At 39.6% G+C, this 12,186-nt stretch overlaps 1 protein-coding gene across 2 annotated transcripts in view; it reads left to right on the top strand.

Moving 5' to 3' along the window:
• The window catches only part of UBE3C (ubiquitin protein ligase E3C), a 106,013-nt gene that overhangs the window by 45,952 nt on the left and 47,875 nt on the right, over positions 1 to 12,186 (top strand). For both annotated transcript variants that reach the window (XM_040984370.1, XM_040984369.1), the window contains exons 11-13: positions 2,427 to 2,513; positions 6,137 to 6,294; positions 6,443 to 6,675. In XM_040984370.1, the coding sequence (XP_040840304.1) occupies positions 2,427 to 2,513; positions 6,137 to 6,294; positions 6,443 to 6,675 (478 nt within the window). The remainder of the gene's footprint in view (positions 1 to 2,426; positions 2,514 to 6,136; positions 6,295 to 6,442; positions 6,676 to 12,186) is intronic.

The raw sequence follows: 12,186 nt of genomic DNA, 5'->3' as shown, positions 1-12,186 counted from the left end.
CAGCCACCTGATCTCCTGGCTCAGGCCCCAGCTGCTCCAGTCTGAATCAGCCTCTCGCAGACTGCATGGCAGAACCGGGAGAAGCACCTGCCAGGCCAGGCCCCGCTGTGTGACTATCTGGGAAGTGAACCAGGAGATAGAAAACACCTTTCTGCTACTCTCACTGGATTTCATGTAACTAAATAAATCTTGGAAAGAATGGCAGGGAGCAAGAATAAGAAAACATCAGAGAAAGTTTCTAAGTAATAAAGGCCTCTTTTCCTGATCTTAATGTAATCTGAGACATCAGGGAAAGAGAACTGGTTTGAATCCATTAATTTTACAGTTAAAGTTAGCTACAGTCAAAAGGGAACTGTTTAAACTGGTTATTGTCTTAGTCCTGGAATGTTAATTTAACTCACCTGTATGTATGTTGAGTATCTTCTGAGGCTCCTAAATTTTCTATGAAAAAGCAATGTTTGGCAGTTTCCCTCAGATTGACATGCCTTTAAAACTGTCATTAAGAGGAAGTTTGAAATTTATTTTAATCTTCTGTTACTTCAGAAGTGTCTTGTTATATATGTCTTTTAATATTGCTTTTGCCAATAAGGTGATGATCCCTGTAGAGAAACAGAAAGTGCCTCATTAGTACAAATGTGCAGGAAGACGGGGGTGGTTCTGTCACTTGCAATATCCGATGATGCTTCAGACCCAGTTTGTTCCTTTTACTGTCTTCTTCTTATGTCTGAGTATCCTTAGGAAATAAGGCTCCACAAAAAAATATATATGTTTATATATATATTTAAGATGTATTTATTAGCAGGGTAGTGACATAACAGATCTGCCATCCACTAGATTATTCCCCGAATGATTGCAACAGCCAACACCCCATTGGGACCAAGTTCCGTGAGCCATCTGTTGCCCTCCCGGGGCACAGGGGCAGGAAGGAGGGTGGGAAGCAGACTAGTGGGGGCTTCAGCCAGCACCCATACAGGGATGCCTGCTTTGCAAGTAAAGCTTTACCATCTGTAGACCCCTGAAGTGAATTATTAATAAGGGAATAGTAATGATAGGGAGATAATATACTAACATGAGTTTTATATCATTACCGTTTTTTACTTCATGAGCTTAAAAAAATTTTCATTCTGATTTTGTGACTCATCCAGTGTTGTGGAAATAGAATTAATGTAACGTTGCTACTACTATGTTGTGACAATATTCCCATGACAAGCATAAACATTGTTTAAACTCTTAATACTTCATGCTAGGAAAGATCTTAGGATCAAGGTAATTCAGCACCTTCTTTTTCACGTGCAAACATTGCATGTAACCCGGGGACATTTGGGGTGTCTGTATTCTTCAGTGTGATTAGGACGTGTATCCTAAAATTCCTTTTATACAGTGTAGAGAGCTCATTTAAAATCAGCCATGCTTTGGTTAGTCTTTTTAATCCGTTTGATGTAATGATTTTTCCAGATTTAAATTATTTTAGAGTGTTAACGGACACTTTCTTGTGTGCATTTTGAGAATTGTGACCCTCCACGTTTTTGCAGATTCCAACTGCACAGATTCAACAAAGCATGAATAGATGATATTCCAGAGGAAAAAAGTATTTTCAAAAACCTTATTAAAAGCAATCTTGGATGATTTATAGGATACAAGACAATATAATTAGATTATATGCAAGTATCATGCCATTTTAGATTTATTTATTTTATTGTAAAATCTTCTCCTCAGAGAGGAGGAAAGACAGAAAGGAAGATCTTCCGTCCAATGAGTCACTCCCCTAGCAGCCACAATGGCCGGAGCTGAGCCAATCTGAAGCCAGGAGCCTCTTCCAGGTCTCCCACATGGGTGCAGGTCCCAAAGCTTTGGGCCGTCCTCGACTGCTTTCCCAGGCCACAGGCAGGGAGCTGGGTGGGAAGTGGAGCTGCTGGGAGTAGAACCGGCGCCGATATGGGATCCTGGCACATTGAAGGTAAGGACTGCAGCCACTAGGCTACTGTGCTGAGTCCTGTCATACCATTTTGTGTGAGGAAGCTGAGCACCCATGGATTTTGAGGAAGAAATGGAGAGAGAGATTGTCTACCCACCATTTCATTCCACAGCTGGTCACATCAGACAGAGCTGGGAGCCAGGAGCTTCTACCGGATCTCTCATGTCGGAACCGGGGCCCCAGGACTTGGGCCATCCTCCGCTGCCCCTTCAGACCAGCAGCTCTTTTTATACAGTGTAGAGCTCATTTAAAATCAGCCATGCTTTTGTTAGTCTGGAGCTGGATCTAAGTGCAGTAGCTAGGATTTGAACCAGTGCTACACAGGATGCCTGCACCGTAACAGGACTAGCTTGCTACAATCCCCTGTCAGCTCCAAGAGCCATTTTTCTGAAGACGACATATATGTATGTGTATGCTCACTCTGTCTTGTTTCCCCCCAATTCTTTTTTAGGCTTCTCTACAGTTTAGCCTTTAATGCCAGGTTTTTGAGACATCTTTGGTATCTAATATCTTCCATGACAACGCGGATGATCACAGGGTATGTGTCGCTCACTTAATAAATGGAACTTATAAGTATTGGAAATAGCACAAGTATTTTTTAAGTAATATTCAGCTTCTATTAAATTAGAAGAAAATTCTGGATGACTTCATTTGAAAAATAGTACTTAATTTTACACTTCTTTGTGTTTATTATCCAGAGTATGGAATAATCTGAAGGTAAGTTTATTTTTGAAATCCTGGTTACTTTTTTTAAAGTAGATGTATAATTTTTTCCTCTGTAAATTTAATATAGGGAAATTTGGGAGCAAATTAAAGATAAACAATTTAAAGTGTGTTTGGAGCCATGATTTGGCCTTTTTTATAAAATAAAGCCCTGGATTTCTTCATTAAAAAAAAAAAAGACATTATAGTGGTTGTTTTCTAAAATTTTATTCAAATACTTCCATTTTTGCATTTAAGAATTATTATGAAATTGAGCCTTTAATATACATATTGTAGTTGAATATAAGTAGAAATTTGACATTTAAAAACTCTTCAGAGTAAACTGATTTATCCCATTGACAATGATGTTGAATTTCCCCTGTGTTAGAAATCTGAGCTAATCCTTATCCTGTAGTAAAGAACGGATGAAGTATGAAACTCAGTTATTTGGAGATGGAAACTTAAAATTCAGTTGTGTATCACTAACTTTGCTAATACTAGCAGGCATCATTACTGTCCCCTTACTGTAAGCTGGCTTTTTCCTATGTAGGAAATGCACATCTCCATTATAGGGGAATGTATGAAATGAAGAGGTTGGTGGGTAGAATTGGGTGTCCAGAACTTAAACAGATGCTCATCTTTAATTGGATCAGTAATGTGTTGGTGCTAGAAAATCTTGTGTTGAGATGTCTGGGTTTTGAGCTCTTTGGTCAACAGCATCACGCTTTAGCGCCTTTTGCCGTGTGAGCTGCCCATGTATGAATGAAGCGTGTCCATTTATGATTCGCATTGCTTTGAATACATCCATATTTTTTTCACTTAGTTGGGTGGGTATTAGGAAATTTTTATGATGCTACCTTGAATGATGAAACTCATAAAGGTGAAATAAGCAATTTTATATTAGCAGACAGCAACGTAAGTGGATGGTTGAGGACAACTTGGATAACTTGATGTTTAGAAGCATGGTTTTTCTATCCTTTCATTTTCAAAAGAATATGACTAGATATGTTTTGTTTTGCCTGTGCATTTCAAGTATTTCTGACTGTCCCAGCTTCGGTGTTCACGAATGACTGATTTGTTTAGGGCAAAAGGAGATTGGAGATCTTTAGGACAGGAAATTATCATTTACTTGTAAGTGTCTCAGCTTAGCAACGGAGATAATAGATGTAGTTCTGCCCGATAATTATTTATTTGTTTATAGCATTTATCTTGGTGCGGAAATGGAGTCATGGTGTGTGAAACAAGAATGGGATATTGTTAATTACACTAAAATATTAATGTTTGATTAGTTGGTAAAAACATTCTATAAAAGCAATTTGGGAATTTAAATTGTTTGATAGTGAGTATAATAAAATCCCCCATGAAAGTTAGAATGCGTTAGTACATTCCTAACCTGCAGGTTTCCAGTTGATGAATATAGTATCTCAAAAATGTACATGAACTTCAAAATGTTTCTGTACAAAATACTCCTGTCTATGGCCGGCTGGGGACGTTGCAGGCTCATCCTCTGCCTGCAGCAGTAACATCTCATGCACAGCAGCTGCTTTGCTTTCTGTCTAGTTCCCTACTGATGGACCAGGAGGGCAGTGGAGTGGTCCAGATCCTTTGGCCCCTGCACCTGTGTGGGCTCCCAGCTTCAGCCTGGGCCAGCGCCGTGTCTTGCGATTACCTGGGGAATGAGCTAGCAGCTGGAAGATCACTCTCTCCCTTTCTCTGTCTCACAGCTGCAGAGTCCCCCGGCACAGTGGCCTTTCTTGTCAATCCCGTTTTTCTGTCATTAAAGCAAAAGTAATTTATTCCTTTTGTTTATGTCACAGGGTTGTAGGGGTGGCAACCTTTTTTTTCTGCCATAATCCATTTGAATATTTATAATGCCATTTGTGAGCCACACAAAGTTACCAACTGAAAGAGCTAGCCTGCTGTAGATTTATTGAATTTCAAGTTCCACTTATGACCGTTTTGACAGGGCCAGTTCAAGTGATTTTACCGGTCTGATGAAGCCCACAGGGTAAATGTTCCCTAGTTTCAAGAGAACCAGTTGATTTTGATTTATTGCCTTAATCTTCTTAGAAACTAAAGTAAGAGCTTTGTGCACGACTGGCGAGATGATGATGATGATAATTTTAAATACCAGTATTTTTGGTAGGAGTAATGGATGAACTCTTGTTCATCACTTTGAGGAAATGCTTGGCTCAGTGTTTAGTAGGGAGGGTGCTGAGAGCTACTAGGTGCTGTTTTTCCCTTGTCTGCCACTGTGTGGAGGGCCAGCAGCGGGCGTGTGGGGCATGGGCCTGGGAGGGCTGAGAGCGTCTGCTCTCGCAGGACAGGCTGGCACATAGATCGCTGCCATCTTGGCTTTGGCAATGAGGGCAGTTGTATTTTGTCTCTTTATCTGTTTCTACTGCTTTTATTTTTTGGGTGAGTGCCTTTGTTCGTTGATTCAAGAAGTCTCCTAGCGTGGTGCAGACTGGGAAGTGTGGCAGCTACAAGTACAGATCAGGCATTTTGGATACATAGGGTGGCGGCAGCAGTGGGGAGTGGAGCTGGGCACTGCAGTCCCTGCTGCCCTCACACTGCAAAAGGCAGAGCCCACCTTTGAGCTGCACACGATGGAGCTTACACAGACCAGCTCGCCATGGCCCCATTGGCGTCTCTTCTTTCTACTTGGCTGTCAGGTCATTAGTGGGTTTTTACTCCTGGTCAGATCTTCTCTAAGGTGACACATTTAATTTTGTGGGGCAAAATATATGTATATTAAAGAGGTGAGAAGGTGAACTTACCCACAGAATCGGGTGGCTCACTGTTGATTTAGATTGATGCTGGAGAAGCCACTGGGGCTTTACAAATGAGAAAGAGCTTCTGAGTGAACCTGTTAGCTCAGTGTGCCATTGGTTCTATGAAATGAGAGAGAAAGGGAGCAAATTCCAGGTGCAAGAATAAATTGTAGTCATTGGTGGCTGAAAGCGACAACAACATTCCCTGCAAACTGCTCCATCTTAGCGCTGTGTGAGTGGTCACTTGGCTCCTAGGAAGAGGAGCTTTAGCCAGAGCAGCAGGTGCACTCAGGAAGCAGAACCAAGGCTGAGACTGGAGAGGGCGTTGTGTTCCTGAAGGCTCTTACCTGACTTTAGGATTGAACTACTTGAATGTTAGTAGCTATGTACATTTTTCATGAGATCAGAATGTCTTACCTTTGTTAAAAATGTTAAGTGGAGGAGACTGGGGATAGTTTTATTTATATAAGTAAAAGGCAAATTAGAGAAAGCAGTGGATGGATATGCCATTTGTCATTAATATTTGTTGTTTATTATCCTGTATTATCATAGTCTATCTTTTCTCTGAGTAGTTGATTTATGTAAATGTTACTTTTTTTGTTTATATTTAGTGTCATTTCTTAATTAGTTTATATGTTAAACCACTTAAAGTAACTTTCTTTTTTTTTCTTTTCCCTACCTCAAGGTCTATGGTACCATTACTTCAAGTGATATCAAGGGGTTCTCCAATGTCTTTTGAAGATTCTAGTCGAATCATCCCACTGTTTTACCTTTTTAGCTCTTTGTTTAGTCACTCACTGATTTCTATTCATGATAATGAATTCTTCGGTGATCCGATCGAAGGTGAGAATTTTGAGCAGTCAATTCATTGCTGGCCCTGTGGCCTGTTGGTTTTTATGTCATAGAAAGTTGTAATGTCTGTGAAGCCTTTAATGTGTGTTGTGAAAAGGAAAGGTGTGCATGTGTTATAAAATTGGCTTTTGTAATTCAGTTGTAGGTCACAGACAATCGTCAATGATGCCTTTTACTTTGGAAGAGCTGATCGTGTTGTCTCGCTGCCTTCGGGATGCATGCCTGGGGATCATCAAGCTGGCATATCCAGAAACAAAGCCAGAAGTGCGAGAAGAATACATCACAGCATTTCAAAGTATTGGAGTTACTACCAGTTCTGAAATGCAACAATGTATACAGATGGAGCAAAAGCGATGGATTCAGTTATTTAAGGTATACAAGCTATCTATTTTTTTCTTACTGAGTTTGAATTATATACAAATTTCGCTTGGCTTGACTCATTACAGGAGAGTGAAAATACAGGATTTGTTTTGGATATTTAATTTTTAAATCTTTTTAGTTAAGAAAAATGTTTGTTTTTATCTGTCACATTTTGCAGCATTAGTTATATATTATTATATAGAGAGATCTTTTGCAAATTACCTAAAGAACTTTTTGTGACAATGTGAGGAATGAATAAGAAAATTTAAAAAAAAAATTTTTTTTCACAAAGCAGTCTCTTTATTTACTAAAGTTAAATAGTCATTTAATTTTAAGCATGACTTGTATGTTAATTATTTTGAAATATTTTTATTTTTAGTCATGTAGAAAGAAAAATTAGGAATCACCATGAGTGGAATGTTGAAACCACCAGTAAAAATCTAACTACTGGAGCAGAATAACAGCAAAAAAGGGTGCTTGACTTCCCATGAAATTTCTGCAGCAAACACTTCCAGTCAGCTAAAACTGCCCATTAAAGCAGTGAGAGCAAAAGAAATGCATTTTCCAAATTGAGTGCTGGATTTATAGTCCGTTTAACACCAGCGACCCTCACACACTCATGTTCAGTTCGAGCCATCAGCTGCCCCTTTGGTCTTCTATCACTGCTTTTGTCAAGCTATCTATTTAATTGAAAGAAGTTAATTGAATGAAAATGATCAACTAAGCTTGTATTAATATTGCTAATGGAACTTTCTTCTTGGCCATGTTTGGCGAAAGATGTCAAGCTAGACTTTAGGAAAGGCCCATTAATGCTTGCACTTAACCTGATGGGCTAATTAAGGAATGCTTATTCATCCTACAAGCCCACGAGAGTCTCCCTGCAGCCCATTCTGCCTGGTTTTACAACACATTTCACTTACGAGCGTGAGCATTAGCAGCAGCGAGAGGAACTGATAATGTTTTGATTGCACTGAATACAGTACTAACGCAGCACTGAAGTTATAATTTGTGCAGATTGATGTAATATGTTTGCACAATTTATTTTAATTACTCATCTCTATATTTCCAAGTAAACTTAGAAGGTCATACGTTGAGCCCTTAATAGATCCATTCTTTAAGACTGACAGTTTTGCAACTTTTCCAAGGTAAAAATAAGTTATTTTGCCCGTGTGAATTTGTGATTCTTATGTAATCCTTTCCTGGATGTGGGTATTATGATAGCATATGTGTGTTCCTTTTAATATTTAATTAAACTCTGACATCTTTGTTAATAAAGTTTTCCATTAAGTAAGATAGCGGGTTTTGTGTACAGTATGAGATAATTCCATTGTTTTATAGCACCTATTGGAGGTTTCATAATTTTCATATGACAGTCTTATCTTTTGGCCATAACAACCTCTTAATTTAATAATGCTGTATCTGATATTTGCCAAGGTGGGTGTTTAGCACAGCAGTTAAGCTGCTGCTTGGGTTGAGAGCATCTCATGTTGGAGTACCTTAGTTCACGGCCCAGCTCAGCGGTTATGTTCTAGTCTGCAAAGGTGCACCCCGGGGGAGGGGGACACAGTGATGACTCGGGCAGCTGGGCCCGTGCCCTCACTCCCAGGGGACCTGAGTGCTGCCCTGCACTTCTGCTTCCGCCTGGCTGAGCCTTGTGTGCTGCAGCTTTGAGAGTGAGTCAACAGATGGCAGACATCCCTCACGCTCCCTCTCTTTTTCTAATAAAATCAGTTTTAGAAAAAAAAATTTAACTTCAACCCCATTTTGCTTTACTTAACATCAAATAAAAATCTTGCAGTTAATTTTTTTCTTATATCCCAGTATGAGTCATTGTTACTTTAATTAATGAAACTCTTAAGAATTAAATGAAAATTCGATTTTTTTTTGTATACATGATTCTTCCAGGTTTTTAGATGTTATTTCAGAGATTTTATTGGTTTTTAGATAGAATTATTTGAAGGTGCATTTTTGAAACCACCCTGTCACATCCCCAGACCATACTACCTGTTATTGGAATTGAGCCCCAAGCCAATAAAGTCAGGACTTAACCTTGAGAATAGCTGTTATTAGAAATAATAAGAATGTATACCTGCCTGGTTATTGTGTGCTGACAATGTGCTGAGATCTTTGCATATGAATTCATTTAATCGGAATGATTTGGGAAGGAAGACATGGTAATGATGAGGACATGTACCTAGCAGTAACATAAAATCTCATTTCCATTTTTTATGAATTACTATGCCAAATTTGAAGAATTAAGGTATTGTCAACCAAAGAAGGTAAAAGCAGTTTGCCAATTATTTTCTACCTTCTGTTAATTTTGACAGAATTGCAAATGATGAGACCTGACTCCTTCAACACCAGCCGTTTTCCTTTTTCAGTCTTATGATGGTCTTCCCGAGCCAATTTGTGTGAGAGGCTCTATTGGCTGGTCACAGACCTAGAATTTTAAGTGCATAGAGCCATCTTTCTTTGTCACCATAAGAATTGAGGTCAGTTTCTAAGCCCTGCATTGACACTACTAAAACAGTTTGTGCATTTGTCAAATTTGTAAACTCCTCTTGAAGTGTAATTTATAGCTATAATTGCTTTAGCTCTTTGAGGAGATAGGAGATCTTATTTTGGAATGTGTTTGCAGCTACTAAACAGCAGTTAGCTCAGAGAACAGTGTGTTAGCGAAATAAGGGGGAAGGCTCCTGGGCCCTCCTGCTCTGTCCTCTCCGTTTGTGTGCGTGTAGAGAGATCTACGGGTGAGCGTGATTCGTGTGAGGTTGTTTTATATTTGGTGAAAATAATTAAAACAGTAATAGTGCCCTAATTGTTACCCTAGCATAAAATCAATAACTGCCTCCATAAACCAAAAGGTAGAAATGAATGTATGCATATCTTGTTCTTAGAAATCTGGAGTATCTGATTTTATCTTTAGTAGTCTGATTTTCCTTTTTGACTATGTATTAGAGTAACTAATAATCAAATTAAAAGAAGCTGTTTTCAGATCTTGTTGAGAAGTTTTTACTAACGTAGCTTTGTCTTGTAAAGCTATAGTAAAGTGCTCAGGGTGTTACTGTCTCCTTGGCCAAGCGTAAGTCATGCACACGTGTTTGTAACGTCCTGAGACATCAACCAAAGATCCTTTCTCACTCTTTTTTCATGGATGTACTAAATTTCATGAAAGAAACATTTGTGTTTTTATTGTACATTAGATGGTTAATTAGAGTTTATAAAGGGAGCTGTTAAAAATTGAGATTTTGTAATCTTGATTTTTTTCCAGTGGATAGTTTGGAAATACATCAAATAACACCAATTTTGTTATTCCTGTGGCGATCCAAGTTATATTTTATTTAACTAGTATGTACACACTTCCAAAAAATCTCATCACAGGAACAGCCATTGTGGTACAACCAGGTCAGCTTCCTGCTGAAGTCCCTGCAGAAGTGACAGAAGAAGGCCTGCTACGTGGTCTGGCCCTCATGTGGGAGGCCAGAATGAAGGCACTGGCTCCTGTGTTCAGACTGGACCAGGCCTGGCTGTTTGCACTGTTTGGGAAGTAGACCAGCAGGTGGAAGATAACTCACTCTCTCTCTTTCTCTTTCTGTCACTTTTCCTTTCAAATAAATAAGTAAATCCTTACAGAAAAAGGAAAACATCATCAGAGTCTTACTTAAGCATGATTGAAGTGTATTAAAAAAAAAAAATCCTGGTTTAAAATAGTGGATTTACAATTTGGCTTATCTTCATTTAGTACCAAATACATTTCCATGTAAAGACTGACTTTTTAAAATGGTGCTATTTCATATACTTAGCCATGCCTTATAAAATTTATAAATAATTAGTGATGCTGCAGCAGTCGTTAAGTGCCTAAGTAGGATTTTTTTAAGGGCCTACCACCAGTCATAGTCGAATAATAACTTGTTGACACACATATGATAAAAGACCAAGCTGTGATAATGTAGCTGAATTTTTTTTAAAAGATTTATTTTATTATTATTATTATTATTTGAAAAGCATATTTACAGAGGAAAAGAGAGAAGAACTGTCCACTGATTCACTCCCCGAGTGACCACAATGGCTGGAACTGAGCTGATCCTAAGCCAAGATCCAGGAGCCTCTTCTGGGTCTCCCACACGGGTGCAGAGTCCCAAGGCTCTGGGCCGTCCTTGACTGCTTTCCCAGGCCACAAGCAGGGAGCTTATGGGAAGTGGAGTTTCCGGGATTAGAACCAGTGCCTATATGGGATCCTGGCACATGCATGGCAAAGACTTTAGCCACTAGGCTACTGTGCTGGACCTCTTTTAAAAATTTTTTTTTATTGAAAAAAAAAATGTACAGAAAGAAATATCCTCTGCCCCTGGTTCACTCCTCAAGTGCCCACACCAGCTGGAGCTGAGCCAATCAGGAGCCAGGAGCCTCTCCTGGGTCTTGCACATGGGAGCAGAGTGTCAAAGCTTTGGGCTGACTTTGACTACTTTTCCAGGCCACAAGCAGGGAGCTGGAAGGGAAGTGGAGCAGCTGGGGGTACAAACTGGCGCTCAGATGCAATCCTGGCAGATGCAAGGCAAAGATTTAGCCACTAGGCTGTTGTGTCAGGTTTTGTAGCAGAAATTTGCGGGCCAGACACTTGAGATTTTCTTTAAATAATAATAAGAATTTTTAAAATTTGTTTACTTTAAAGTCCTAGTTTCCAAAAGAGAGAGAGAACAAAATCTTTGATCTGCTTCACTCCACAAAAGGCTCCAACAGTCAGAGTTTGGACCTGGAAAAACCAGGAAGCCAGAACCGCTTCTAAATCTGCCTGCTTGTTTCAGGGGCTGAGGTCTGTGGCCCTGCTTTCCCAGATGCGCTGGTAGGGAACTGCATTGGAGGTGCAGTGGTGGGACTGGCCCCTAGTTGCTTCTGATGTTTCAGGAAACGGCTTAAGTCACTGTGCCACTACAACAGCTCCTGTTTTAGAAAATTTTACTGAGAGCATACTGATTTATAAAATTATGATTGGTGGTATATATGAGCCCAGTGGCTAATATTAGAAAAACATTCAAATTATTTTTCTGTTTGGAATTGAGAGGAATATCTAAGATGCTTCTCTTTTTCTGTCAGCACCCTTGATGTGATATTTCTTAGAAAATTGTGAAATGCTGTTCTAGCTTTGGAAATTGTTTTAGAGGATGGCAGTACTAACTGAGATGAGCTGATACATTGCTAAATTTGTATTTCAAAACTTAGCCGCCACCTGCCTTATAATTTTCTTTATTTCTTTGAGAAGCAGAGAGATGGGGAGATAGAGCCAGTTCACTTCCTGTTTCCTGGAATAGCAAGGCTGAGCCAGCAAGAAGCCAGGAGCGGGGTTCATCCCAGCTCTGTCCTGTCGGTGGCAGGGAGCAGCTACTCGGCTGTCACCTGCTGCCTTCCAGGATCTGCTTGGCAAGACCTTGTCGGGAGTTGGAGCCACAGAGTAAATCCAGACTTATCGCAGCCGCCATCTCAACTAGTGCCCCTCCCTTGTCATTAAAAGAAAGTCATCCTGTA

This window comes from Ochotona curzoniae, unplaced genomic scaffold (genome assembly GCF_017591425.1).
Source record: "Ochotona curzoniae isolate NIBS_2020 unplaced genomic scaffold, NIBS_Ocur_1.0 contig_4105, whole genome shotgun sequence".
NCBI classification, from domain to species: domain Eukaryota; kingdom Metazoa; phylum Chordata; class Mammalia; order Lagomorpha; family Ochotonidae; genus Ochotona; species Ochotona curzoniae.
This window is presented reverse-complemented; position numbering and strand designations above follow the sequence as displayed.